The sequence below is a fragment of the Betta splendens genome, chromosome 6 (assembly GCF_900634795.4).
Source record: "Betta splendens chromosome 6, fBetSpl5.4, whole genome shotgun sequence".
Taxonomy (NCBI): domain Eukaryota; kingdom Metazoa; phylum Chordata; class Actinopteri; order Anabantiformes; family Osphronemidae; genus Betta; species Betta splendens.
Genome location: NC_040886.2, coordinates 18793092 through 18819673, shown reverse-complemented (window position 1 = coordinate 18819673; position 26582 = coordinate 18793092). Strand labels below are relative to the sequence as shown.

At 44.1% G+C, this 26582-nt stretch overlaps 7 protein-coding genes across 13 annotated transcripts; 2 read left to right on the top strand and 5 right to left on the bottom strand.

The window, feature by feature from the left end:
- Window positions 1-1568: 1568 nt before the first annotated feature.
- On the bottom strand, window positions 1569-6962 carry api5 (apoptosis inhibitor 5). Its single transcript, XM_029154005.3, has 14 exons — window positions 6547-6962; window positions 5685-5846; window positions 5487-5580; window positions 5122-5187; window positions 4661-4812; window positions 4292-4498; window positions 4015-4119; window positions 3615-3704; window positions 3331-3512; window positions 3084-3177; window positions 2947-3003; window positions 2639-2718; window positions 2425-2567; window positions 1569-2082 (listed from the first exon to the last, which is right to left on the bottom strand). Exons 1-14 carry the CDS (start codon window positions 6619-6621, stop codon window positions 2006-2008), a joined length of 1584 nt encoding a protein of 527 aa, XP_029009838.1. The 5' UTR covers window positions 6622-6962; the 3' UTR covers window positions 1569-2005.
- A 537-nt stretch (window positions 6963-7499) lies between these two features.
- Window positions 7500-11742, bottom strand: samm50 (SAMM50 sorting and assembly machinery component). 3 transcript variants are annotated; one of them, XM_029154006.3, is made up of 15 exons: window positions 11567-11734; window positions 10964-11074; window positions 10783-10884; window positions 10613-10700; window positions 10425-10531; window positions 10183-10313; window positions 9897-9984; window positions 9565-9693; window positions 9360-9431; window positions 9189-9275; window positions 8975-9045; window positions 8659-8726; window positions 8439-8585; window positions 8025-8166; window positions 7500-7671 (listed from the first exon to the last, which is right to left on the bottom strand). In XM_029154006.3, exons 1-15 carry the CDS (start codon window positions 11585-11587, stop codon window positions 7626-7628), a joined length of 1410 nt encoding a protein of 469 aa, XP_029009839.1. In that variant the 5' UTR covers window positions 11588-11734; the 3' UTR covers window positions 7500-7625. The 3 variants fall into 3 exon arrangements, with proteins under 3 accessions (XP_029009839.1, XP_040927140.1, XP_040927141.1); XM_041071206.2 differs by having other exon boundaries at window positions 10183-10531; window positions 11567-11735; XM_041071207.2 differs by lacking the exons at window positions 7500-7671; window positions 8025-8166; window positions 8659-8726 and having other exon boundaries at window positions 8448-8616; window positions 10183-10531; window positions 11567-11742.
- Window positions 11743-12751: 1009 nt separating this feature from the next.
- On the bottom strand, window positions 12752-13725 carry si:dkey-42p14.3 (EF-hand calcium-binding domain-containing protein 10). Its single transcript, XM_029154007.2, has 4 exons — window positions 13566-13725; window positions 13190-13351; window positions 12946-13036; window positions 12752-12850 (listed from the first exon to the last, which is right to left on the bottom strand). Exons 1-4 carry the CDS (start codon window positions 13666-13668, stop codon window positions 12808-12810), a joined length of 399 nt encoding a protein of 132 aa, XP_029009840.1. The 5' UTR covers window positions 13669-13725; the 3' UTR covers window positions 12752-12807.
- Window positions 13726-13910: 185 nt separating this feature from the next.
- Window positions 13911-15237, bottom strand: LOC114857484 (ubiquinol-cytochrome-c reductase complex assembly factor 6). The gene is made up of 3 exons (XM_029154008.3): window positions 15093-15237; window positions 14597-14733; window positions 13911-14288 (listed from the first exon to the last, which is right to left on the bottom strand). The coding sequence occupies exons 2-3, from the start codon at window positions 14702-14704 to the stop codon at window positions 14169-14171; spliced, it is 228 nt and encodes a 75-aa protein (XP_029009841.1). The 5' UTR covers window positions 14705-14733; window positions 15093-15237; the 3' UTR covers window positions 13911-14168.
- A 571-nt stretch (window positions 15238-15808) lies between these two features.
- Window positions 15809-19980, top strand: tdg.2 (thymine DNA glycosylase, tandem duplicate 2). 3 transcript variants are annotated; one of them, XM_029154710.3, is made up of 11 exons: window positions 15852-15959; window positions 16206-16266; window positions 17208-17524; window positions 17725-17924; window positions 18083-18152; window positions 18543-18678; window positions 18778-18860; window positions 18935-19029; window positions 19110-19281; window positions 19395-19545; window positions 19707-19980. In XM_029154710.3, exons 1-10 carry the CDS (start codon window positions 15953-15955, stop codon window positions 19499-19501), a joined length of 1248 nt encoding a protein of 415 aa, XP_029010543.1. In that variant the 5' UTR covers window positions 15852-15952; the 3' UTR covers window positions 19502-19545; window positions 19707-19980. The 3 variants fall into 3 exon arrangements, with proteins under 3 accessions (XP_029010542.1, XP_029010543.1, XP_029010544.1); XM_029154711.3 differs by having other exon boundaries at window positions 15881-15959; window positions 16136-16266; XM_029154709.3 differs by lacking the exon at window positions 16206-16266 and having other exon boundaries at window positions 15809-15959.
- A 539-nt stretch (window positions 19981-20519) lies between these two features.
- Window positions 20520-24761, top strand: tdg.1 (thymine DNA glycosylase, tandem duplicate 1). 3 transcript variants are annotated; one of them, XM_029154558.1, is made up of 11 exons: window positions 20523-20675; window positions 21098-21328; window positions 21847-22007; window positions 22270-22571; window positions 22657-22726; window positions 22978-23113; window positions 23207-23289; window positions 23377-23471; window positions 23546-23717; window positions 23798-23950; window positions 24222-24761. In XM_029154558.1, the coding sequence occupies exons 2-11, from the start codon at window positions 21270-21272 to the stop codon at window positions 24350-24352; spliced, it is 1362 nt and encodes a 453-aa protein (XP_029010391.1). In that variant the 5' UTR covers window positions 20523-20675; window positions 21098-21269; the 3' UTR covers window positions 24353-24761. The 3 variants fall into 3 exon arrangements, with proteins under 3 accessions (XP_029010392.1, XP_029010391.1, XP_029010390.1); XM_029154557.2 differs by having other exon boundaries at window positions 20524-20675; window positions 21254-21328; XM_029154559.2 differs by lacking the exon at window positions 21098-21328 and having other exon boundaries at window positions 20520-20675.
- Window positions 24762-24991: 230 nt separating this feature from the next.
- On the bottom strand, window positions 24992-26437 carry LOC114857769 (phosphatidylinositol 4-phosphate 3-kinase C2 domain-containing subunit alpha-like). The gene is made up of 4 exons (XM_029154560.3): window positions 26083-26437; window positions 25837-26004; window positions 25605-25722; window positions 24992-25511 (listed from the first exon to the last, which is right to left on the bottom strand). The coding sequence occupies exons 1-4, from the start codon at window positions 26184-26186 to the stop codon at window positions 25362-25364; spliced, it is 540 nt and encodes a 179-aa protein (XP_029010393.1). The 5' UTR covers window positions 26187-26437; the 3' UTR covers window positions 24992-25361.
- Window positions 26438-26582: the final 145 nt, after the last annotated feature.

The window sequence follows — 26582 nt, the reverse complement described above, 5'->3', positions numbered from 1 at the left end:
GAGTTCCACCAAGTGCTCCAGGACTATTGATTTACCTCCACCTCTACTCTCACATGGACTCATACAGTCGCTCCCTGCTTCTCTTTCTCTCTGAGGGTCGTCTTCGCTTCCTGCCGCCCACTCCTCCTCCACCACTTGATTATTTTCAGCTCCGCATGTGCCAGGCATTGGCTGGCTGACTGGCGGGCTGGTTTGGGAAATACCTGGTCACGATCAATGACGAGAAGCTTGATCTCGGTTGCGCAGCGCCCTCTACCGTCGGCACAGCGGAACTGAAACGCAATCGTGGCGGTCGGGCCAGAAAACGTACAGTATCTCTGCAAAAGAGGCTGCAAGAAATGGCTAAGAGAGCAAACTAGTACAAATAATGAATCCATCATCTGTTAATCCACGCTTTAATAGAAGGATCGACGATGTTTGCAGCATCACAGGCTCAAGTAGTGGAGGAAAAGCGAGCAGCAGCTTTATCAGAAGCCTTGTATGAGTTCATTCCTGCAGTACTCGACCAGTTGCTGACACATTCACAGGCTTTTCGCCCAACAGCATCAGTGCAGCTCATGAAATCGAGTGGCTGTGATTTACCGACTCGTCTCTACATTGTTCCGCTGGATCGCAGTGTTCCTTCGTGCGCAAACACAAAGGGAGACAAAAAGGCATCATGAAAGCTTCGAGTGACTCGTTCGGTGGGGATATAAATAGATCTGGTTGCTTTGCGAGGAACACCCTGGTCTGCAACGCCCCCTGGAGGGGAGAGACTGCCACGACACGACACGTCTACGGGAGCAGGAAGCATCTTCATGTCTGAGATTCACAAACATGCGGCAAATGATCTGCAGCTTACGCTTCACGTCACCATTAGACACAAGAGGAAAGCAAAGTCATAAGAAATCTGACTGCTGTGGCTTTAAAAGGAGCAGCACCTCCTCCAGAGCATCCACCTACACACGTGTCCTCGCATGCACAGACATCAGTGTTTTCCATCTTCACAGCGGAGCTTCTGTGACGCGTGTGCCTTCACTTCTTCGGCAGCCTGGAATTACAGCTACACAACAGGCTGATGTTTGATCAGACGAGTCACGACAAGCAATAGGCACCAGGATAACGAAAGCTAATATGGATGAGACCTACGTTATGAACTGATGGGAACCTTAATGTGTAATGAACACTATTCAGTTTCTGTAGATGTTTTAGTTTAAGTAAATAAAAGTGTGGTAAAAGCATCCTTGCGTGTCAGACATGTCAGCGGACTGAGGGGGACCCGGTTGATGGTTGCACACATTTTAGTCCGCGTGTATTCTAAATGTAGGAGCCAGAACGAGAGCTAAAATTACTCCTCAGGCTGCTGTGGTACAGATTTAGATGCGTTTAAATAGAAACTGCATAGAAAAAGAAAGATGGGAAGCAAACACAGGACGACTGAGTGGGTGAGTGAGGGACTGGATCTGGAGAACAGAGAAAGTCTAGGAGGGAGTGAACATGCAAAGCCCAAAAGAAACTGAGAAACGGAGCTGAGCAGAACTGCATCCTCGGCTCGATGCTTGGCCAAGCGAGGACTCAAAGCACAAAGGTTCAGACAACTTCCATACAGGTTTATGATAAAAATCCAATGACACATCATTGATTCATACAAAGTAACAATCAGCCAATTCAACTGAATCTCTAATAAAAAAGGAAAGATTAAATAAAAAATGGATTTTTTAACATGTTGCTAAACAAAAAGGATATTTTTCCTACAACAATCGGACAAAAATATTTATCAGTTACAACTTGGCAGTCATTTGATCCACAAAATACACAGAATAAGAACTCAAAACAAACCCAAAACACATTTCGATGTATCAACGGTCTCCTTGGCCGAGAGGAGCATGTGATATTCTAGAGACCAACCGCCTCCAAAAGACCAGTAAAAAAATAAAAACAACTGATGGGAAGGTGACAAATAGTCCATCATGGTGCAGAAAAGTTCCTGATGTACTGCAGTTCACTGAGAAATGGGTGCGGTGTTTTAGTAGATCCGACCTCGGCTCCTGTTGCCTCTGGCTCCGAAGCCTCGTCCTCGGCCGCCCCTGAAGCCGCCACGCTCTGCATTCAAAGATGGACAGCAGCAGTTTGGTGAAGCTGGACATCAGACGCGCACAGACAGACAGACGCGCACAGACAGACAGACGCGCACAGACAGACAGACGCGCACAGTCAGTCAGTCACTCAGTCACTCAGTCACTCAGTCACTCAGTCACTCAGTCACTCACTCACTCACTCACTCACTCACTCACTCACTCACTCACTCACTCACTCACTCACTCACTCACTCACTCACTCACTCACTCACTCACTCACTCACTCACTCACTCACTCACTCACTCACTCACTCATTGGGGTTTGAACCACAACGTGAACCAAAGCTGACCAGCGCTTATGACTCACCGTAGCTGAAGTTGCCGATGGAGGCGCTGTACTTGCCGCTGGGTGGGTTGTAGATTTGCCGAGCATCCCTCCGCTGCAGAGTGGAGATCTGTTTTTGTGTGCTGGCGCCAGAGCCCATCTCTTCAGCCGACGGACGCTTGGTCCTACAAACAAAGGAAAGAGAAAGTAGGTAACGAGCCTCAGCAGCTCAGCAACCTGGTGGGAGATGACTCACGCTACTGCCTCGGCTTTCTGGACGGGTTTCCAGGACAGAGTGACTGTGCTCTTGTATGATGGAGGGTTGTGGAACAGATCCTGAAAAGAAAAAGGTTTAAGCTGTTTGAGCAAAAGTAAGTTGAACAACCATCAACGACAGTCTAGGATAAACAAACACTGAATCTGTTTTAAAAAGTAGAAATGTAGATGATAAATAATAAACACAACCAAAGGCAGACATCTAACCCCAGCCCTAAAATCACACCCTCAAACAGGCCTTCAAAGAAGTGACACACGTGCAGAGCGACTATCGTCTTGTCACATTACCTTGATGAGGACATTGATGTTGTTTGTGATCTTCAGAGCCACCACCTTGATCTTGTTCTGAAGACAGATTCATGAAGTTAGTTAAAGACACGAGAGCAGCTGAATATGAATTTCTTCAGTTTGTCTCCATCGATCACCTCGTCTGTCTTCAGAGCATCTCCCGTTTTGCCCTGCAGTGCTACACGCAGCTGTCTGATGTAAACCTGCAGGCCTCTGGCAAAGTACTGTAACCTGTTAAAATACAACACACATTTCAAAATGAATGAACCAATACAAATATTGATTTTTATAAGGAAGCTTTTACTAAATTAAGCTAAACTATCAAAATGACTTCGCGTAAGGTTGAAACTGCCCCTCGTAGCTTTGCTTCTGACACTGTCTCACCTGATCTTGAAGTCTTTGAGGCGCTCAGCATCCACTTTGTCGAGGAGGAAGTCCGGCAGCTTCTTGCCTAACTGATGGAAGCCAAAGAGAAGACACTCCACGTAGCTGAACTGCAGTTTGGGCTCCTCGCTTGCAGAGTTCTCGCCGTTCTCTACCTCTTCTGGTGGCAGGGGCATGTATTCCTACACACACACACACACACACAAATTCTGAAGCTCAAGGAATCACTCCATTTGCATCTGCATTGCTGCTCGTCAGTGTCCAACAGGACAGTCGGTTCTCACCAGCAGCTTGGTAAACAACATGTGGAGGTTGGATTCCAGTTTCTCCATGTCTCCACAGTACGGAGTCATCTCAGCCAGCAGCTTCAGTACCTACAAACACACGGAGGTCAGCCAATCCCCTCACAGCACCACCAGCATTGACGGTGAGAAACCATGCAGCGTGGTGCAGACTACATGCAGTAGGCTCAGTCCTCTGACGATATCTGCTCTCCAAATGTCAGACATGAGGAGAAGCAACCTCACACCCGTGGCTGTATTCATCCGGCCTTTAGATTCAGTTAATTTTGTTGGTTCCTAACACTTAAACACTGTTCAGAAGACCCAGCAAAGCCAGGCTGACCAAGCTTAGTACTTGATTAAACTAAACTATGGCTTTTTTATAGTAAAGAGGTCATCTCACCTCCAACTGGATGTCCAGCTCGGCCACAGGACTTGTCAGTGAACTGAGATTGGGCAAAACGTGTTCACAGAAGTACGTCACAAAACGTGTGGAATGGACATTTTTCTACAAACAGAAGAAAAACTGATTTACATATGAATAATAAAACATACACGAACGAGTGTGTAGAGCTGCAGGAACTCATTTATATAATAAATCTCACTTATATTGGCTAACCTAGCAGCATTGTTATTACTGACAGCCCAGACAGTAAAACACTGTTCAGTGTCGTACTCACTGAGAACAAGGGCAGTGCCTGTCGCGTGCACTGCAGCAGACGGTCCACTGTGTCCGGATCGGCTGGGTTGAGGGCCTGCTCCAGGAAGGCCTGCTCCACCACCAGCTCCACCAGTTGCTGCCGACCGCTCACAGTCTGCAACACCCGTAGGCCAGACACTAAACGCATCAACAGCACAAACTCCTCTCCAGTCACATCCTCCAGAACCTGAGGAGGAAGAATGTGCAAACAGGAAGGTCTTAATCAACATGATACTGTACGTTTATGCTGGGTTTGAAGTCTGTCTAACAAACCATACCAAGGCACAGCTAATTACAACTTATCATCTCCTTAACGATAAACAATCACTAAATAACGCTTCACACCAACCTTCTTTGTCTCTGAAAACACAAAGTCCTCCACCTCCTTTGTCATAACATCCTCTGGAAGGGTTTTCAGTTTCGTGGACAGAAACTTGATCGCCCGTTCACGGACTATGTCCTCTCCTTGCAGGATCTGAGAGAAGAGGCCTCCGAGCGTGGCTGCATGACAAAGAACATTGTGTCAGTGCAAACGCTACGTACGTATGCAAAGCTGACAATCACAGCATCACCTGCAACCAGTTATGAATTACCAAAGTCATACAGGACTACACAACAGGCTGGACACAGCCCTACTTAATTAGCTCTACTTTAGTCTGGATCCACATGATGTGAGGGGCAAATAATTAAAATGATTGAAGCAATTCATGGACGACAACGACTTAAAAATTTGGGGGATTTTTTAAGTACAGAAAAATCTCAATCTACATATTCGTCCAGAGAAGACCAACAGAAGGCAGACCCACTTACCCTTAGCATCAATTTTGAAGATGGAAATAAGTGCTGCATTCACTTGGTTAAACTCTGCAGTATCATCTGAAAGCACAAATGGTTACACTGAGTTGTTAATTTGAAGATGTCAGAATGTTACACCATCGAAGAACCAAAACACTAGCATTGTGAATATCGTATTCATCAGAAATGATGGTAACAACTGGAGAAACCAAACAACGTTGCTTTGTTCAAATTCTCTGACATATCTGGAAAAATGTATTTAAAACTCAGTCAGTCTCAAATCACTCTGGTATTTTATTAACACATAACTAGTTTATTACAATAAAACCAGATTAACTGATGATTATAAGTAGCAGAAACAGACAGTCCCAACCCCATACCCGTTTGAAGGAGCTGAGTGAGAATGTCTGCAACTCTGACTGTGTTGTCGCCAGTTGCAAAACGAGGGAGCTCCTTGATGGCCTGCCGTCGAATCTGAAAAAAACAAACAATACATTCAAAATTTAGGATTAACAAAGGAAACCTCCCATCAGTACTCACAGAAGTTGCTAACATCCCTTGTGTTCCTTGACACTCACCGACACATCTTCATCTTCACAAAGATCCAGCTGAGCATTAATGGCCGCATAGGCCAGTTCTGGAAAGCTGCAGAAGAATTTAGGAATAAACTGTGCAGCCAGGCGCTTCTCCTTGGGGCCGCCTTTCACGCCATCCAGAATTACCTGGTAGGCATCTTTGTGCTGCACAACAGAAAATCAACAGTTAACAGATGGATACGTGTGACAGTGCATGACACTGAATGGCTCAAGTGGAGGTTCCTATGTAAAACGAGCACTAATGAGCTTAAACCAGGCTCAGAGGTGAATGGCAACACATTCTTTAGAAAGTATCTGTATGGAAACTACACGGTTGCCATAAAACAAACAACCATTTAGAACACTTCACGGACAACGGTAGTGACTTGACTAAAACCGTCTAATAACAGATCTGACCTGGTTCCTGCCTGTTGAAATAACCTGTTTAAACACCCCGCTAACGACTTTTATGACCTACTAGTTTTAATATGCGACGCGGAGTTCGTGTCCAGCGTTACGAGGTTTCTGGTCACTCTGTTTGCGAACTAACAGAAGTGGAATACGACCTATTAGCCTGCAAGAAAGCACCACCTCGTGTAGCTACGGAGCCTTAAAATCAGATAAATGTAGCTAAGATAAAAGAGCCGTGAGAAAAACGAATGTTGCCGTTCAGGTTAATGCCGATGCCGCCTAGTTAACGCTCACCCGGTCTGTTAGCTAGCTACAGTTAGCCTAGCACGCAGACAAAAACGTTACGTAACCTCCAAAAAGTTAACAACTGTGAAAGTAGCATACGAACATGTGAAGGAGCCACAGATCTTCCACATGTCGTTTCAGCCGTATTCTGAACGACCCTTTTATTTACCTGGCTGAGATTTTCTGGTTTAGCATCAGCAAGGATCCCGTAGTTACGGTACAGATCCTCGATAGTGACCGCCATCAGCGTGGGTCTGGGTGCCTGGCGCGCACAGAAAAGACTGCAGAGAAAAGCACTGAGAAACAGCCGTCGCTGCTCGGTTCGGCTCCGTTTCAGTCGTTAATAGCCCAATAACGTCGCACGAACGAAAGCCGAGCTCAACTCAAAGGAGAAGGGATGGTGAAACTTCGAGAAGCGTGTGAATGAACACCCCCAGCACCGTCTTTAGCGCCCAGGCTAAACGGCTAAACGGCTACGGAACAGCGTGGACTGTGCATGCGCAGACGTGACCAATTACGTCGTTAGATGCGGCGCACGTGTTACTGATGTGCGCAAAACTGGTTCGAAGAAGAAAAACAGCCACGACTAGTTTGAATAATACGCTTATAATAAGCTTTTACAAATCAAAAATTCAAATTGTAGTGAAAATTCCCCCAAAGTACATTCACTTATTCTTTTGTAGTTTGACGCATCTCCCTGCTTAAATCCCGACCAACTCGCGGTAAACAAACCAGTTTGAAACGTCAGAGCTTCAGTGAACAAAACTACACGTGTCATCATCACCAATAAGAAAAAAAAAGACCTTCCACTACACAACATGACACACGTTACGTGTCGACTCTGAGCCCGGGAGGAGCTTCCACAATGTAACAATGCTTGGACTGTACAGAAGAGACACGAGTCCAGCGGTGGCAACAGTTCAGTGCGATTGAATTCATGTAGCGCAAAACAGTTATCTCAGCGGAGGCACTTTACAAGTTTTAAGTCCTTTCACAAATAAACCCAACAAATCCTACAATATGTAACATACAACATTAACCACTTGTGCCCTGACGTCATTGGAACATGACAACACTGGTGTAGTGAGATATTAACGGCATATCAAGAAAATTAGAAAAGAATCAGGTGAAAACCTTTTTATTGAGCTTTTTTATAGTTGCAACAACAGCTCTGTACAAATAGTTTCGCCTTCCAGTTTGGCAAGAAGTTTGCATTAAAATACAAGAAAGCTCGCAAAAATTAAGGTTTCACAGGAATCTGATTCCTGCTCCAAACTGGACCCCATCACATATTCTGTGAACACAAGAAGAAATCCATGTTATCATCATCACAACAAACCTACATCATCTACCACTGAATCTTTATGTTTATTGTTATCATGCACATCCCATTACTGTGCAGAAAGAGCATTTGTTACTTCAAGGATTCTGCATTATAGAGTATTTATAGTACTTGAATTCCTGAAAGACTCTGAGTGGAACCAATATTCTTATTCAATAGTCTGCGCTAATCTTATCAGCGTCCATTTACAGACCAGCTATTGGGCTGATCTGTCTCGAAGATGACACTCACACCTATGAACAACCAGTCACCAGTTCAACTAAATAGACTGTAATCACAGAGTGCTTTGCTGCTCTCAGTCCCACCTGTCTCCACTCTGGACCCCCATGGGAATGCAGTAATTCAGCTCCAGTCTGGCAATGTTCCCCAAGCGCAGCACAAGACCCAGTCCATACGACCAACGGATGCATTCGGCCAGTTTCTTCAAATGAGCCTGTGGGCCCTCACCTATTCACAGTCGAACACAAGTTAGGACAGACAGACAGACCACATTTGTCTGAATTTGTTCTATACAAACAAAGACCTTTTGTAGTCAAAAGTCACTTCGATTAATTCAGAAATTAACTGTTAAAAATTCATGAAGATTAACCAGTGTCACCAGTTTGACAAGTTTTTGAACATTTGAAGAATCATCATCTTTGAATCTCAGCTCAGGTTGAGATGAACTGCTGCTCTGATATAAGCTCCCTTTGCTAAACTAAAGAGAACCTACTACTTGCCGTAGCTGAGGTTACACAGGTTTCCAGCATTGAGGAAGAAGTGGGTTCTGAAGAGGTCCCCAAAGCTGGCCCTGCCGGGTCTGAAGGGCAGCGGCGTGTAGAGGTGGAGGCCTCCGGCCCAGTAGGCCTCTCCTCCCAGGAAGTCGCCTACAGGAGCAGCAGCAAAAGCTCTTCATCTCTACAACCACACAAAGCTGCAGCTTAGAGGTTAGAGCCGCACCTTCACTCTGAGGTCCCATACTGTACATACTGAATCCCCTGATACTGGTGGGGCCACCGAGGTAAAACCTAGGTCATCAAAGACACGAAACCGTTTATGGCTTTATGTGAGGACAAAGAACGGAGAGTGATGGCTTTTGTTGGACACTGAGCTGTAGCTGCAAGATTGTGCTCAGGGAGACAAATTAAGTCTTATCACAGCGCTTTCATTTGCATCTAGAAGCACAGACATAACAGAAAAACATCACATGTAAAAGTCCGGCTGAAGACAAAGCAGGTTCTTAGAGAGGTGCTTAAAGGCTGAGGCAGCACTTCACCTGTCTGCTATGTTCGTTGGCTTGTCTCCAATGGGCAGGAGCAAACCACCCCACAGGGAGGCAGAAAGGACCTGGAAAACATCATGAAAGTCATGATCCAGCAGGCCACGAGTCCACATAGTGAATAGAAACGGGTCTCTTAAAACCAACTGAGCCTAAAGTGAGTTAAAAGACTTTAAGCTCCATCTGATCAGTCCTAAATGTCAAATCTCACCGAGTCCCAGAAGAGCGTTTTGTTGAGCTGGAGCTCAAAGTCCTCCTTCAGGAAGCTGGCATCTCCTCCAGTGTAACCAGCAAGTTCCTACACAAGCGTCACACGCGTGAGCCCAGTGTGCGGCACCGGTACCGCATTGATGCAGCAACTGAAGGGTAGTGAAGCACAAACCTGATGGATCTTTAAAAGGCCGCCTCTACGGGGCAGGATGGAGGAGTTCCGGGTGTCGACCACCATAGCGTGCTGACAAACACAATGACAGGCGGAGCCTTTACTACGCGTCTGTTGGACAGAGTTCTCTTCCACCACAGACCATTCCTCATTCTTCCATTAAAGGCAGTGATCATCAGCCCTAGCCTGCATTCTCTACCAATACCGAGAGGGAGGACTTGAGGGAATGGCCGCTCTCCTGCCGGACAGCGAAGGAGGCGGTGCGGGCCAGGCAGCCCAGCTCTCTCCAGACGCCCTCCCACTTCACCGTGTGCCTGGTCGTCCACACGGGGAACTGCGTGGGGAGCAGCACATCAGAGATCACATCCTTCAGAGCCACAACTGAGCTTCGAGCTTCCAAAACATTCTGAGGCCTTTGGTAATAAAATAACCTTTTACGTTAGTTCTCTTCTCATGTGCCAGGAGGTAAAATAAGTCTGAATGTGTCTTAAATACATTTCATTTCACCAAAGCTGAAAAATAATGACAAGTATTTACGCTTAGTTCTGCCGAGACGCCTCGATCCGTCTCCCTCAGCGAGCTCCAAGGAAACTGACCCGTTACCTTGTACAAGCTGACGGACACACTGAAAATGAGAAAGACACAGAAGAACCTTCTTATGCTGCGTTGGTCCCTTAAACAACCCATGACGCTGCTGAGGCATCGTCTCCTCACTGGTTCTGATCTAAAGAAGCAGGAGGTTTACCTCGTGTGCCTGGAGCCTGAACTCAACCACTTATGAAGATGAACCTGAGCAAACATCATGAAGCTGCTCATATCTTACTTGCGTTCAAATCTCCCTGGTTGAGGTTTGAAGAAAGACAAACCATAGGATGTCTCTTTGGTGCCGTAGGAGAACTGAAAGGTCAGCTTCTCTGCTCGACCAAATACGTTTGGCAGCTTCAGTCCTAGAACCTGTAACGAGAGCACGTGAGGATCTGGACCTTCACCCGTTCTGAGGAGGAGGATCATTATAGAAACACTGATGCCACAGTGACAGGTCCAGATCTGTGGCTCAAACCTCACCATACTGCCTTCATTGTTTCCAACCATGGTGTTGTAGCTGCCCGTCACGCGTCTGAGCTCAGTGACCTCAAAGGTCACATCAAGGCCATTTGGAAGCGCATGTTCACCTGGAAACAATAAGCAAACGCAGAAATGAATCAATAAAACCCCATACATTTTTTTCTCCGAGCTCATTTTTTCATCTTTACCTCGGGAGGTGTCGATAACAACCTCCACTTTTCGGAAGATGCCGAGACGCAGAAGCTTCTGCCGGGCATCGTGCGATCTTCGCATCACCTGCATCACAGAGCGGAGCGTGTGTTGATGCCACCGTGAGATCGAATGAGACCAACGGACTAAGCTTTGCACATGAACCTACATCGATCAAGTTCCCGGCTCGGAAAACCTCAGCGATTTCACAAGTTAAAAAATCCTCTTTGGTTCTTCCCAGTCCGTCTATGTGCACCCGCTGCACTACCACCTAAACAACAAGACAGCGTCAGGCAGGAGCGTGGTATCAGGACCGGGTCAGAACCGGGTCAGACAGCAACACATCTTACATCCTTGTTCTCAAGAACCTCCTGCTTGGGCCCGTGCTCCGTCTCTGGAGCCTCCATGTCGTCTGCGTGAACCCCCAACTCCGGCCCGTGCATGGGCAGAGGGTCCAGGCTCTGCAAACAAAGCACGAGGAATCAGTCACGCCTGACAGCGCTCTGCTGAGTTAGAAGCAGACTTTAGGAATAAAACGGGTTGGACTTGTTCAGATACACAACAATCAGTCCCGCCTTTCACGCAACGTTGGGGATCCTTAGATACTTATGCATCAATTAATTGCATGTACTGTTCTGAAAGGGATCATTTAGCGTATTAATGAAATTATTCAGGGTTAATACGTTTTGTTATGACGCGTATGTACTAAAACACATGAAGCGAATACTTCTGCTGAATAAACTTATTAGCGGAGAACTTTTGACACCGGCCGTTGGACACTTGCGTGTTGATGCATCAGCTGATGATTCCAGTCCTCAAACCTTCTAAGACCCAAATCAGAGGATTCTACGTGAGTTAAGCTAACCGGCTTCGTGTCTCACGACAGCCTGCGTGACTGCGAGTCACGGGCCCAGAGGTCGAAGTCTCCGCGCCCGGTACCGGGCCCCGCTTACCCTGGCGTGGACGGTGCCCATGCTGAGCTCCGCAGGGCGATGTCCCGGTAAATGTGCCTCAAACTTTGTCCGGAAAAGGGCAAAGTAACTTAACGAAGAAGTCACCGGAGAAAGACGAAGGCGTTCCCTATAAGGAGGCGGCCATGTCACTTCCTGACCACGCCCCCTACTGCGGTGCGTTCAGGGCCGCAGCGCCCGTTACTAAAACTACACAATTATATTCTATTGTATTATATCGGTACCTTTCAGATATAAAACCGTATTTTGATCCCTCATTTGTCTTTGGTATTTCAAAGTAATGTTCGAATCTGCTTTTGTATTTGACTCCTGTAATCACGTACAATACTTTTCGTTCATATGGACATTTTCTTTATTATAGGTCACAAAGCCCATTAATAGTTGAATTTCCCCGCTGTGGGATGAAGTAAGTAAGTCTGTCTGTCTGTCTGTCTGTCTGTCTGTCTGTCTGTCTGTCTGTCTGTCTGTCTGTCTGACCTCAGCGATGATTTGAACGACAGGAGATTCTAGATTCTTACTGAGAGCGTTTTGTCCACGACAGGAGGCTCACCACCTTTAACAATTTCATTTCAGTTCATTTTCTTGAGCTTTCGCTATTTTGAAAAACAACAGATTTTGAAAAACTGTGTTTTGCTAGGTGCAGTTTCTGTGCAATATTGTGCAAAACTGTGCAACATGTAGATTATGTTTATGACTGCATACCCACTCTGATCACTGTATTATACTGTGCCAACTCAACACAGTTTCACTGATCTGTTCTGTTTTTTACCTGCTGCTGTATTTTTCTTCTTCTGTATAACACTCTGTGCTGTTGTGAGACAAAATTTCCCCATTGTGGGACTATTAAAGGTTTTCTTATTCTTATTCTTTCTTACTCGGAATGTATATAGGTATTATCTTATACCCATTACTGTGCAATAACCCTGCAATGACCTCATACTCACTCTAACTGTACTGTACTGCTTTGTACTGTGCCAACACAAACTGTTCTGTACCTGTATTCTTGCTCATCTGTACTGCTGTTGTGAGAGGTAATTTCCCCACTGCGGGACTATTAAAGGTTTTCTTATTTCTTATTCTTATTTCTTATAACATGTGTATTAACGATGCCAGTTGAAAAGCAAAAAAAACCCAAAAGGAAATAATTTTACAAAACACATCTTCGGATAAAGTCAAAATTCAATGGAAGACATTTAATAGAAGGAAAACCTGAGATCAGAGTTTTATGTACAGTATGTCACTGAGGATCTCTGAAGACCTTGCATGCTGAAAAGACAAAATGAAAAAAAGTTTACCAATATGGATAAAAAGAGAAGATTCTAAAACACAGATGAAGGTCACATATCACAAGCTGCTCTCACGCCTCTGTCTTGAACGTCTTGTGAGATATTCTGTCTTCATTTGCGCCTTTAGGACATTCATTGATGTTCTTTATGCCTAGTGTCATCAGTGCTGTAGAGAAACATTATTAATAAGAATTATTTCAGTTCAGAGATTATTGTCAAAATATTATCCCTGCAAATTGTTCACTGACATCCTGCACAGATGCTTCAAATAAAGTATGTGATTATGCTGGAGTTGTGTGTGAGTTTGCCTTGTGCTCACCTTCTTTGTACTGGGTGAAAGTGATGTGGCCTTGATTAGCAGGATCCAGGATTCGCACAACAGCATCCAAGTTGCTGTTGTTGAACAAATGTGGCCCTTCACCAACCTGCTTAGAAATCTTCAGCTCTTCCAGCTTCTCAATAAGAAACTCTCTGGGATTCTCTTAGTAATAGAATAAACCACAGTCACATAAAAACTCTTTACATACAGTATTACGGTGATATATTGTGTTTACGTCAAGAGGGTTTGCAGCAAAATTCAGTGACGATGCTTTAGACATATCCGTTATTTATCGGCATACTCATCAGCACTAATGAGCTCGTTTAATCTCGTTTTCAAACGTTTTAATCGACACAAAAACGAAACAAGTTCTGACCGGGTCTGTAAAAGAGCAGCAAACTGGTCATGTTGTCCATCAGCGCGACAATTCCGTGTTTCTCTAAATACGCGACTGCGTCTTGCTCTCTCTGCGTCGCCATCTTCCCACTCCCGCGTTGTTTACACCTGTTGCTAGGATACGCCGAGGATAGAGTCGCACTCACCCCCTCCCCAGTTGTGACGTCACAGTCGGTACCTCGCACTTTAGCCGGATATGACTTTATTAATCCCACAATGGGGAAATGTTTGTGTTTACAGCAGCAGCATGACGGACAAAAAGAAAAGCAAAACAACCGCAGTAGAAAACGCAAAAGAACAACAACAACAACAACAACAACAGTAATACTAGTAAATACCTTTATCAAGAATACATACATCATTAATACATTATGCAGGAATCAGGTATCAATGTTGTCTCTGCATCCCTACATGTTCACAGTGGCAAATATTTATCACGTGGACTGAACTTGTTGCAGATCAGAAAGACCGTAGTCTTTCCTGGCAAAGCTCCTCTCCGACATCTCTGTGTAGATTCAGCACAGCAAAAACTGGACACTGATTAATGTCCTTGATTAAGTGTCCACCACACAACACAAGCCTATCACTCCACCTTCTCCTCTGCTTTAAGCTGCTGAAACGCAGCAGAAGCTTCTTGTCTGACTCTGTAACCTTGTAGTTCTGTCTGAAGCTCCCCTGGCTTTGGTGGGATCTCTGGAATACTCTGAAAAACAGGGAACAAATTTGGATACACACTGGTTTCTCAATGCATAGCTACTCAAAACTGTGGGGTTTTAGAGACTTAACTGGTGAATCAGTGCTATATACATGAAGTCACTCGATAGCAACATTTCTGCAACAGAAGTTTGGTGGTTTCTTAAACTTTGTTCAGATCTTCATATTTATTGAAATTTAAAGATAACTAATATATATCTTACACATCATCATAACGTTGTTGATTCAGTTATTTAACTTCATCTACAGAAAACTTGCATGTCGTTAAAAATTACCATGAACAATAACTGTACTCACCAGGTCAGGTAAGTAGTACTGGTGGACGACCTGGGCTCCGGCGAACATAGCCAGCAGACTGGATCCCAGCATCCTCAGGTACCGAGGCCAAGAAACACCAGCTGGCATCTCTGTAAATGGATGGGACTCAACTCAACCTGAAAACAAACACATCAAATCAACAAACCCGAAAACACAATGAGCATCTGATCGCTTCTAATCGGTGTTACAGCTTTAATGAGCGAGACCACAAACATGAGACAGGTTTAATACTAGGACCGTGTGAAGACAGCTGGAGATAGATACTAGAACATGGGTTTTATTCCTCATAGGTTTCACACACGTCACCTCATGTCACTCTACACATACATGTAGTCTTTGGTTGCTATCATCAGTTTCAACACTAGCTCACTGACACATTTTTCTAACTTGGTATAAAGAGTTTAACCGCAAACACAAACTGAAATGTTTTGACGTAAAATTAGACAAATCTGACTTTAATTACTAAACAAATTACCCCGTTTATTAATAAATGTCACCATCTGAAAGCCACGCGTCTGTCAATGGGACACACTAGCAGGACACGCTAGCAGGTCACGCTAGCGTAAGCTAACGCGGAGATCGTTTTTAGTTGTAGGGAGCTCTCACTGCGTATCTTTTTTACGCATATCATAACAACTGCGGCCGTCGTCACCAATTAAAATTAAACCCCTCTGCTTTTGTACATTTATTGGTAGATGTATATCCAATTACCTTTTAATGTTTATTTTACAATCCTATTATATTATTTTACACTCCTATATTTTGACAAAAGTAGCAAAATAGTCTGTTGATTTGTTAATTTCGACATTTCAAATGTCTAGCGGCACACTATGACTAATAGAAATATGCTTAAAATATGCCACCTGGTTAGGTTAAAAAAATAAAGTTGTATTATCAGTTATGTTAATTCCAACTGTGTATTAAAAAGAATAACCCTACACACTGCGCAGTAATAAAAATAAACCATCTTTGTCGACAAAGATCTTCTACTACGTAAATTCAGTATCGTGCTCTCACACTTTAAAATATGGCGTCACCCAGCGGTGACTCCGACCGTCCGCGCGATACGTAGTGTGTATGTTCCCTACACTTTATTCACTTTTAATTATTAAACCATCAATTTGGTTTTGATTCATAATTGTGTATCCCTAACGGAATAATCTGGTTGCGTCGTGTGCCAGGCAAATTAAAATACTTTTAGTAAACACATGCAGTACCCCTCCAGGCCTGAAGGTGGCGGCGAAGCAACAAAAGGAAAAACCGAGCGTTTAAATGGTCTTTGTTGTGGAAGATCCCCAGCCCCCAGTCTCAGTCCTAATAAACTAAAGGAAATGTATGACAGGTACGTTCTCTCGCTCACATGTCTTCTTGTTAATGTAAAAGTAGTTCAGTGCTTCAATAAGACAGCTGTAGGATCGTGAGATGTTATGTCACGTTGCTGATGTCTGAAGCTTCCTTCCTGTATCAGCGTCTCTTTGTGCCAGCGCTGCTCTGTCATTTGCTCTAATCTTCACACAGCTCACACATCCGATCTGTACCAATGCGTTTAGCGGCAGAATGAATGTGAATGTATTTAAATAATCAACAGTTCAGATGGAGGAGAACCAGTATACATCACTGACGGTTCCCACGGATTATTTTCAGCAGTGGTGAGTTGGTGCTGGAGGAGCCAGGTTCATGGGAACTTCTCTTGTTTTCTCCTCAACGTCTTCATTTCCATGCATGGAGAAAAATAAATCCCATTGACACATGGCATCATACACGTACACTTTATATGTAGGATTGGAGCAAATAATTGTGTAAATATTAGGGATAACCTGTCAGCGAGTTAAAGAATGATATATATAAATAATATATTTAAAGCAGTAACTGACCGATAACTCTTCCATATGATTTTCAACTGTATATACTAGGACACGTATATTAAGTTGTTCACAAAGCTTTTGGGAAACATTTGGATCGTTTGATTTTTTGCATAGACATCTTCAGGTGAAAAGACCAGACATTAGCTGATTTGAGCTTCTTTGATTTGAAAATCTGCATATCTTTATATCTGATAGAAAACAAAATAATTGGTTCTTTGTTTTTACATTTCTATAGACATTAAACAATATTTGACATGTTATCCATAGGTTGTTACACCATCACTTGCTACAGACATAAAAACACCCACAGTAAAATAAACTCTGCACATGTTTGACTTGTACGTGACTTCATATCACACACTCAACATTTTTCAAAGTCACGTTGTTTGTATATCTTCATTTCATTTAGACCAGTTTTCTGCTTAAATGAACAAACGTTTCAGTGTTTATTAAAGTGTTTCCCACAACAAGGGAATGAGGCATTTTCTGGAGTTCAATTTATTTCTGTTTAATTATATTTGGTTAATTCACAACAAAAGTAATCAAGTTGCTGCTAATAGGATCGATGGCTGTGAAGCAGAATACAAACAGGTTTACGTCAGTGCATGTGTGTGTGTAAGTATTTTGTCTTGTACCTCACTCGCTTGTTGATACTCCCCATGTGCTGTTCATATTCATCTTCATTGTCCCTTTAACCATCTTCATCCTTCTTCTATCCTCCTTAGGTACCAGTCCAGTCAGCAGCACCCGGAGGCCCAGTATGTGATGCCGTATCACAACGTGGGCCATTACACAGAAAGTTCCAGAGATGAGCCTGTCATGGCCGAGCTATCCGTCCACAGGGAGCCACCTTCTTATCAGGAATCATACAACCAGAACTACCCTTCAGCCCCAAACTATTATCACGAGGCAACGTACCAGCAGAACATAAGGGAGGAGCAGCAGAGTCCTGAAGCTCTGCATCACCCTCAGCATCAACACACAATACAAGAGCCAGAGCTGAGCTTTCAGCACCACACTGAGCCTGCGGGTGCACCTCAAGGTATGCAAGTCATCAAAGAGTGACAGAGAACACAAAAGTGAAATATGAATGAAAAACCTCCTAAATTCTTGTGTTCTGAATCATAGTCAAGAATTGCTCTGTATCGGCATCATTATCTTGTATTTTCGTTGTTGTTAATAACTCACAAGTGTCTTTTCCTTCCTTTGTGGTGCCTCGGCACGTCACCCTCACTGTTGTAGCTGTGATACAAGTAAAAAAAAAAAGAGGGCGACCTCCTAAAAAGCCGGTGGCAGAAGGGGAGACGCAGGTGGAAGATGATGAGGCAGAGGCCTCTAAAAAAGCCAAGCGGGTTCTGAACCGCTTCAACGGCATGTCAGTGGATGAAGTTATGGCCAGAACCCTTCCTGATGTTATTACCTACAACCTTGACATTTTGATAGTGAGTCCTTTTCTGAGGCCTTGTTAGGAATTTGGTATGTTGTTGTGTTTAGTGACAGTTGTATACAGGGCAAATAGCTTTTTGTTATGAAATATCGCACACTTAAAACTGTAGTCATCATTTTGTTGTCACGGTAACCCTCTCATGCTTGTCCTCAGATTGGAATTAACCCTGGACTATTGTCAGCCTTCAAAGGACATCATTACCCAAACCCAGGAAACCATTTCTGTATGTTGATATTTGAATTTTCATTCATTGAAAACCCACCAAGCTCTCACCATGTTGAATTCATTACAAACACTTGCTTGATGACACGCTGTAACTTCAGTCCAGTGTTTTGGTGCAGTTATCATGACCTGGGTTTGCAGCCTCTGCCTTTCTGTGGGCAGTTTGCATGTTCTCCCAGTGTTTGGCTCCGAATTGTCTGTAGGTCTTTGACTTCACCTGAGCAGGTCCAGTACACTGAATACGTAGCAGCTTCGATTGTCATGTCATAATCTAAAAACCATCCCTGCACATTAATTACCGTATTCAGCTGACTGTGCTGATGCTGTCTTGTGCACTCATTTAAGGGTCCTGTCTTTTAATATCCAGTTAAATCTTGCACCTCTCTTTCAGGGAAATGTCTCTTTCTCTCTGGTCTGACTGAGCAGCAGCTCAACTACATGCACGACCAGAGTCTGCCTGACAAATACAGCATTGGCTTCACCAACATGGTGGAGAGGACTACGCCTGGCAGTAAGGACCTCTCAAGGTGAACAAAATTAACAGGTTGAACTATTTGAACTGTTATGCTTGAAGTCATTCATTAAGGTGTTGATTACTTTATAAAACAATGTTTTTTTTGTCCTAGTAAGGAGATTCGTGAAGGAGGACGACAGTTGCTTGACAAGCTACAAAAATACAGACCCTTAATAGCAGCTTTCAATGGAAAAGGTAAAAATATTCAAGCATTCAAATGTCTATTAAAGCAAAACGCAGACTAGTGACTTCTGTGTGAATTCTGGCAGGTATTTATGAAATCTTCTGCAAAGAAATCTTTGGTGTAAAGGCGAAGAATGTGGAGTTTGGCCTACAGCCCTACAGAATCCCAGAAACTGAAACAGTATGTGGAACTAGTAACCGGACTACTCCTAAAGTCTGCTGTGTGCTCAACAACCCTTAGCTTCGTTTCCTTCTGTCTAGGTGTGCTACCTCATGCCCTCATCCAGCCCTCGCTGTGCTCAGTTCCCCCGTGCACAGGATAAGGTACATTTCTACATCAAGCTAAAGGAACTGCGGGACCAGCTGAAAGGACTGACGCCCAGCCGTGAGGTGGAGGAGACACAGTACTCCTTCGATCTGCAGATTGCTAAAGGTCAATAGTCCCCATAACTACAATATCTACAGTAGCATAGCAAACATACTGGACCTGCTTGAGTTCATATTCATATTTGACTTAAAACACTTTCTGCTGGTTCTGATTTGCAGAAGATGCTAAAAGGATTGCAATCAAAGAGGAACAGTTGGACCCAGAGTATGAAAGCTGTAGTGGTCTACGTGGCAACGAGATGCAAAGCAGCAACTTCTCCAACTAAGATGGAAGGAAGGGGAACAAACACACCAGTCGCAGTAACACAAGGTACTGCAGCCACGGGACCAGAAGGTCCTGTCAAAGCCACAAATGTGTCATATAATAAAGCAGTGACCAAGGACCTGAGCTGGACCTATTAAATGAGTTACTGAAGTTCACTTTTATTGACTTGTTTAAGAAAAGGCCATATGTAATGTTGCATCTTGCAGAATTTCATTCAGGACAGTTTGCCGGACGGATGAGCGGCACCAGGAGCAGTGGATACGAGAGCTTCTGGACCTGAGGCGTCACAGTGTGACTGCATGTTTGTGGTGCTTTTTAAATCACTATTTATTGCATTTTTGTAAGACGTGCATGTCCAGTGACTTATTTTTCTATTTTGAAAGAATGACATTTTATGATTTATTAGTTGTATTAATGGGTAATTGTAGTCTGAAATTTCTAATCTTGGATTACTTAATTAAATCTCTTCCAAAGAAGCCACATTTATTGTCACATTGTCATTTATTTGACTCTGCAATGCATAACTCGTATTTTAGGCAAACACACACTCAAGCCAACAGAAAGTACTGATTAGTGTGTAGTCCAGTCAATCCTTCAGGTCAACCTAAACTCAATATGCATCTCACGTATGACAGAAATAAAACTTATATTTGGATGTTTTGGGTAAATGACTGGGTTATTTCCACACACATTATGAGCAGGAATCCATATTATTGCTATTAGGATGACGGCTCCTGCTCCTGCTCGTGCTCCAGACGCGTAGACGGCCCCTTTAAAGCGATCAGCCAATAGGAAATAACCTCACGGAGTTTAAATGACGAGCGTCTCATACCAACCTTAAAACAGGGAAGCGCGTCTTTGTTTGTCCGTCATTTGTTTCAACACGCCACATTACAATCACTAAATTAACACAAATCTACGTTTGGGTGTCTATGGTTATTATGAAATGCCCCAATGCATTCTTTGTATTGTAGTTTTCTTTGTTTTAGTTAAATGCATTTTTGCGACTCCCCTACGTGTTTCATTTGGGATCGTCCGATGTCAAAGTTGACCCACAGGACTGTCACGTCTTTGTTGCTTCTGTTGTTCCTGTGATGTTGTGAATAGAGCGGGACACATGGAAAAATACGCGTAATCTGGACAGAGGCAACACTTTTAATGCTTACCTGCATTGGGTACGTCTATGTCAATTAATACTGCCAAAGTGCGTACAGTTTATTGTGTAAGGGGGCTGAGGGGCAGCGGAACCATTCATCCATGCTAGGTTAGCCGAGCAGCTAGCTCTGGGCTAGAATTAGCCGCACTTGTGGCAGTGTTTCTGGATGCTTGTTAGCGCTGCATTTATATTTGTTCCCGTTATATGTCAAACATATTTACTGGAGGCGACGCTGCTATGAATTCGTTCTTTTACTCACAGGCTGTAAACTTCAAAACACGCAGTGAGACCTGATTTGGTTGGGGTTAGCTTGTTATTTTAGCATAAGTAGCAGTGGAGGGAGACTCATGCTAGCACAGTTTAGTGTTTGAATTATCTGCTGATAAACTTTCTGTCTGCACCGTAGTGTTTTATTTTCTTTCTTTTGTCATCACCATCTAGGTTTTCCTCTGTTTCCTCTTTGTTTATGCTTTGGGTTATCTACTCTTACTAACTGCACATAACCTGGCACATGCATGTAGTTTCATGCACTGCTAGATTATTAATTTGATAAACTACATGTGCATTTCCCTCAACATACACATTTATTTAATAAAGTCAAACCACCCAAAAGATGGAAGAAAAGATGAATGGATCACTGCCCGTTGTCTCCCCGGAGTATCTTCAGCAGTGGTGAGTCCTCCTCCTCACCGCAACATGGCCAAATAGGAGCAGACCTCGTAATGGCAAAGTGTGATGGACATTTGAATTAAAGCACATGTCGCCCATTGCTCATTTAGTCTTTAATTTGACCATTTTTTTCATAATTTTCCATATGTGTTCTTTTATCTGTTTATCTTGGTTCTTTTCTCCTAATGAGATGTAAAAGGTCTCTAACCCCTTACTGCAAACTGCACACACGTGCTTGTGTGAATCCGTGAGGAACGCTTACTCTTGCATATATTTTTATTATGTTTAGACTCAGAAATTCAACTACTCAGTTGAATTTCTGTAGAGGTAGAATAGATCTGCAATATGTTCACAGATTGCATCAAATTAAACAAATGCATCTGCACTGCTTAACGAGTGCGCAAACACTTTCATCAATAAATAAGTGCACAATGGACAGGTCTAACCTAGCTTTAACCCAGCAGCCGTTGCTGTGTATTAATAGTTCCCTGTTTATTTTCATTGTTATTCTTCCTCTACAGGGTTCAGTCTGCACAGCAGTTTCATGCTCTCCAAGCCCAATATTCAGGTTTTAATCCACAGTTTCACTACTCGGACACCCAGGCAGGAGAAGCAGCCATGGCACACACGGGTAATCCAGAACCCATGATGGATCAGCAGGAGCCTACCAACCTTACAAAACGTACTATTTTAATATTAATTTGGTTGTGGGTCAGTTTTAGTGAAAGGCTTTTGGCGACAACCTACAGTAAATGCTTTTTATTTGGCTTCTGGAATTAGTGTGTTAGTGTTGAGGTCTACAAAGAGGTTGTATGTGTCATGTTTACCTAAGGGAGATCGCCAACATGCTTCTTCAAAAAATGACTTCCGTCATTTTTTTCAAAAAGAGTTTTTTTTTTTTTTTTTTGTTTTTCTTTAATCATCTTTCATGCTTTTTGTTGTAGCTCCAGCCAAAAAGAGAGGTAGAGCAGCTCAGCCCAAGGAACCTAAACCACCCAAACCTCCAAAAGTGCCCAAGGCACCAAAGCCCCCAAAGCCACCTAAGGACCCGAATGCACCTAAAGCCAAACCGGGTCCTAAACCCAAAAAGGCCACTGAGGCTCAGGTGGATGGCAAACAGGAGAAGATTGACGAGAGCTTCAAGAAGGTTAAGAGGAAAGTGGACCGTTTTAAGGGCATGTCAGAAGAGGAAGTTATGAAGAAAACATTGCCAGACCTGCTGGACTACAACCTTGACTATGTGATTGTAAGATTCTGTTCATCCATTTTACAGTACAACCCAACAAGGTGCCGTTTGGAAAGAACCAGAAATATCCTGTCTTTGCTTGTAGATTGGTATCAATCCAGGTTTAATGGCTGCTTACATTGGACGATGGTTTCCAGGACCCGGAAATCATTTTTGTAAGTTGACTCACAGGGATGTTCATCTGTGTTAATTTTATCCTCCTGTCTAAATGTAGTGATTGGCATTAAATTGATCTTTGTAAGATCCGTTTTAAAGTCTAGGTCACGAGTGAAGGTTTTTTTTCTTCAAGGTATGATTTGTAGAATAAATCAGAAGCATCTGTTGTTTACAATACATATAATTCATGTAACTGCTTCTTGGGATGAAATGAACTATTCTGGTTTTCTGAGTGGCTGTTTGTTTTCAGGGAAGTGCCTGTTTTTGTCAGGATTTACTGAGGAGCAGCTCAACCACATGCACGACACCACTCTGCCTGTCAAGTACAAAATGGGCTTCACCAACATGGTTGCCAGGGCGACGCCAGGGAGCAAAGATCTCTCTAGGTACAGTGCAGCACAGGCTGAGTGACTGCTGAGGAGTCTGCTTTCATCTGAGATAATCTGTGTTGTTACCATTTTCTCTTCTCTTCTCAATAGTAAAGAGTTACGTGAAGGAGGAAAAATTCTCGTGGAGAAGTTGAAGAAGTTTAAGCCGCTTATTGCTGTTTTCAATGGAAAATGTAAGGTTCCTTCACCACAGAGCTACAGCTACAACACGATATGCTGAAGTGGAACCATCTAATGCTTTTTCATTTGTTTGCCTTCAGGTATCTATGAAATGTTCTGCAGAGAGTTGTTTGGTAAAAAACCACAGAAACTTGAATTTGGGCTACAGCCGCACAAGATCCCCGACTGTGACGTGGTGAGAACTGCTGCCAGATTGGAAAATGGGAACAGCTCTTTTGAAAGCTCTGATCCGTCATTTTGTCTGCACAGGCCCTCTATCTGATGCCTTCCTCCAGCGCGCGGTGTGCTCAGTTCCCTCGTGCTCAGGACAAAGTTCACTTCTACATCAAGCTGAGGGAGCTCCGAGATCAGCTGCAGGGCGTCCAAAAACGCAGCGAGATCGAGGAGGTCAGCTACTCGTTTGACCTGCAGCTGGCCAAGGGTAAGCACATGATGCTGTGTGCCTTTAGTTTGGGGTGAGGACGAAGCTCGTGAGACGTTTACTCTTTTTTTTACCAACAGAGGATGCCAAGAGGCTGGCAATTAAGGAGGAGCAGTATGATCCTGGTTATGAGGACGCCTACGGTGGATCATATGCAGAGAAAGGGCCTGAGGCAGGCCAAGCTCAGAGCCAGGCCAACGGCCACTGTACATTTGGATCTGCAGAAAACACAGGTAAGAAGTCGCCTGAAAAGCGCTGGGGTCCTGCAGACGCAGGCTTTTGCTGCTGAGCAAACGTCCATCCTTCCTGGAGCTGCCTCCTTCCAGACAGACGCACACATTTCATTCCCGCTCATCCAAGATTTCCAGAAACACATTTAGGCTGTGTGGACGTTTGTGATTCAGATCACTTGTGCTGCTTGGTGGTCGTTACATGGACCTGCTTGTTTTACGCAGTAGCTTCTCGCCTGTGAAGCCAGTCTCGTTGGTGTTTTGTGGTCCTCAGAAGCAGCACAGGAGGCAACCACATCCCAAACCGCCGACGGCCAGCTCCCGGACGGACAGTGGATGACGCAGTCGTTTGCAGATCAGATCCCAGACATCAGCGGTGGACCAAAGGCTTCGACGTTTGAGTAGAAGAGCTTCCCTGTCTGCGCTGACGGCAGAGACTGTTCGTCAGCTTTTAGGTAGACCTCGTGTTTTTAGTGTTTGGGTGGAATATGCGAGCATAGAATCTTTCTGCACATTTCTTTACGATCTTGTGTAAATGTACGATCATCTTCATGAAATCAGGGACTTGACAGTGATGCTGACTGTCATCAGAGAAGCTCGTCAGTTCTGCTCCGTCTGACCCTCAGCATGAACGCATTCACATTAAGGTGCTATGGACCCACTGGGTCAGACTCATGTTTCACAAACCGGCTCACTTGTATTCTTTAGTTTTAGGATTTTTAGAACTTTGTTTTTGTATGTTTCAGAAAATGTCATTTACATGGAATTTTATGCAGCGTTTGTCATTAAAATGTCCTGAAGATGCTTTTTCTAAGTGATTGGTTTCTTTTATTGTCTAGCACATCTGCAAAACATGAGTCACTGGATGAAAAGTTCCTGGAACGACTTTTGTCATCCGGAGAGATGATAAATTGTATGAGTGTAAATAATATGTTTATCACATTTATTAACAGATAGGTGCCTACAACAGTTTTCTTTTTACACAAATAACTCAACACATCTTGAACAAATGTTTTATTTGTGGAAGTCCGTTTAATGAGAATGGTTTGACTCCTGTGCTGGTTGAGGCTCGTGGAGGACCTTTGGCTGACAGCAGGTACTGTATGAGAGAGCAGTCCATCAGGTGGTCTGAGGGGGAGGAATGCAGCAAGAAAGTGTTAGCAGCCACCAAACCCACATAAAACATGGGGACGGCTCGTTTCTGATGAAGAAGATGAAGAGTCTGATTAGTTAAAACTTTACTGTAGCTTCAATGTCTGACCCTCATCTGTTGAACACATCAAGCGGAGCATCTACTGGCTTTGACTGATGTCAAAATCATTCTTCCAAACTGAAGTTCCGTTCGCATTCTTCTCACACAGGTATCATGATAAGGTTCATGGTATCTAGACTCAGATCTTCACAGCATCACGCTCTAATACCCGAAATTGGATGCTCTGCTGCAGATCTTCTCCAGTTTGCGTTGGAGGTCCAGGCCCAGCTCCTCCAGCGCCTGGGGCTCTGGGCTGGGGGCTTCTTTGGGACCCACATATAGAACATCCACCGGTGAGTTTGGGAAGTCCACCTGACGGCAACACAAATACCAGAGTTGGGACCAGTTTACTCACAACACAACAAGGCACAATTCTACATGGAAACCATTTGAAATGGAGCCAACCTGCAGAACTATCCTCTCCGTGGGAAGCCTCTTGCGGCTGCCTGTGGAGCCTCCAGCAGTGGCAGCGCCGTGGGTGGATGCCCACAGGCACAGCAGCCGGCTGCCCCTGGCAAGCACCCTGCGAACACAGCCAACCAGAGCGTGGAGCGCCCGGGGTGAGCGTAAGGTTTCACTGGTTTCTATAGCAACAGGATCTAAAGGGCACCAACCCAGTACCGGCGGCTCATCTCACCGTCTGAAGTCAAACAGAGGCATAGACACTCTGCCCAGGGACTCGGGAGCCTTCCTCTGCTTGTTGGAGTCTGGGGACCCGCTGGCGCTCTGGTTCTGAACCCCGTACAGAGTCAGGGCCAGTATGGACTCCAGCGGGAGCACAGCCACGGCTATGGGGAAGTTGATCCTGGCAGAGACGAGGACAGGACACGTCACCGAGGGGAAGAACTCGCAGCAAGACGAGAGGCTGAAGGACGACACTCACAGTTCGTCCCATTTGATGTGGTAGAAAAAGCTTTTGTATGTGCCCACTTTCTTGGACTGGACTGGTTTGAATAGGTTCTTCCCATTGTGGGTGAGTGAGCACATCAAGTAGTACTTCTCATAACTGGAAGACACAACATGGAGAAACACATCATTAATCTCCAGCTCAATAGGGTTCACTCAAAGACAGCGGCTGCTTTCATAACACGACAAATACTCATTAATTAATTCACAGCTTATTAAAACTTCTATCAGATGGAAAACATGACAGAACTCCCACAGCCATTCAAATCAGCCGCTTACAACATAATGTTTACAGCAGTTTGATGCAACGCGTCAACATGTGCAACATGTGTTTAATGATCAGAGCCCATTACAGAAGACAGGATCGTGGATTCACAGCTATGATCCAGGAGTTTAGGACTCTCAATGCTCAGAGTCAGACAGTCTGATTAAAACTTAGTTATTCTCGGGATGATTTTCATCCAGTGAAATGACTCC

Excerpts from the sequence above, each read along its gene's own strand:
- samm50 (XM_041071206.2), bottom strand. The coding sequence starts at position 11,587 with ATGGGCACCGTCCACGCCAGG. Across the intron at positions 8,167-8,438 it reads CCTGTGTAACCTCAGCTACG|GTGAGGGCCCACAGGCTCAT; the intron begins GCAAGTAGTAGG and ends GACTGTGAATAG. Across the intron at positions 7,672-8,024 it reads GGGGTCCAGAGTGGAGACAG|AATATGTGATGGGGTCCAGT; the intron begins GTGGGACTGAGA and ends TTGTGTTCACAG.
- tdg.2 (XM_029154709.3), top strand. The coding sequence starts at position 15,826 with ATGCAGTACCCCTCCAGGCCTGAAGGTGGCGGCGAAGCAACAAAAGGA. Across the intron at positions 17,525-17,724 it reads GCCTGCGGGTGCACCTCAAG|CTGTGATACAAGTAAAAAAA; the intron begins GTATGCAAGTCA and ends TCACTGTTGTAG. Across the intron at positions 17,925-18,082 it reads ACAACCTTGACATTTTGATA|ATTGGAATTAACCCTGGACT; the intron begins GTGAGTCCTTTT and ends GCTTGTCCTCAG.
- LOC114857769 (XM_029154560.3), bottom strand. The coding sequence starts at position 26,186 with ATGTGCTCACTCACCCACAATGGGAAGAACCTATTCAAACCAGTCCAG. Across the intron at positions 26,005-26,082 it reads CACATCAAATGGGACGAACT|GATCAACTTCCCCATAGCCG; the intron begins GTGAGTGTCGTC and ends CGTCTCTGCCAG. Across the intron at positions 25,512-25,604 it reads CGGAGAGGATAGTTCTGCAG|GTGGACTTCCCAAACTCACC; the intron begins GTTGGCTCCATT and ends TGTTGCCGTCAG.
- tdg.1 (XM_029154557.2), top strand. Across the intron at positions 23,718-23,797 it reads TGACCTGCAGCTGGCCAAGG|AGGATGCCAAGAGGCTGGCA; the intron begins GTAAGCACATGA and ends TTTTACCAACAG. Across the intron at positions 23,951-24,221 it reads TGGATCTGCAGAAAACACAG|AAGCAGCACAGGAGGCAACC; the intron begins GTAAGAAGTCGC and ends TGTGGTCCTCAG.
- si:dkey-42p14.3 (XM_029154007.2), bottom strand. The coding sequence starts at position 13,668 with ATGGCGACGCAGAGAGAGCAAGACGCAGTCGCGTATTTAGAGAAACAC. Across the intron at positions 13,352-13,565 it reads GCTGCTCTTTTACAGACCCG|AGAATCCCAGAGAGTTTCTT; the intron begins GTCAGAACTTGT and ends TCTATTACTAAG. Across the intron at positions 13,037-13,189 it reads TTTCACCCAGTACAAAGAAG|CACTGATGACACTAGGCATA; the intron begins GTGAGCACAAGG and ends GTTTCTCTACAG.
- LOC114857484 (XM_029154008.3), bottom strand. The coding sequence starts at position 14,704 with ATGCCAGCTGGTGTTTCTTGGCCTCGGTACCTGAGGATGCTGGGATCC. Across the intron at positions 14,289-14,596 it reads AGTACTACTTACCTGACCTG|AGTATTCCAGAGATCCCACC; the intron begins GTGAGTACAGTT and ends CCTGTTTTTCAG.
- api5 (XM_029154005.3), bottom strand. The coding sequence starts at position 6,621 with ATGGCGGTCACTATCGAGGATCTGTACCGTAACTACGGGATCCTTGCT. Across the intron at positions 3,178-3,330 it reads CTCAAAGACTTCAAGATCAG|GTTACAGTACTTTGCCAGAG; the intron begins GTGAGACAGTGT and ends GTATTTTAACAG. Across the intron at positions 2,568-2,638 it reads CAGAAAGCCGAGGCAGTAGC|GACCAAGCGTCCGTCGGCTG; the intron begins GTGAGTCATCTC and ends CTTTGTTTGTAG.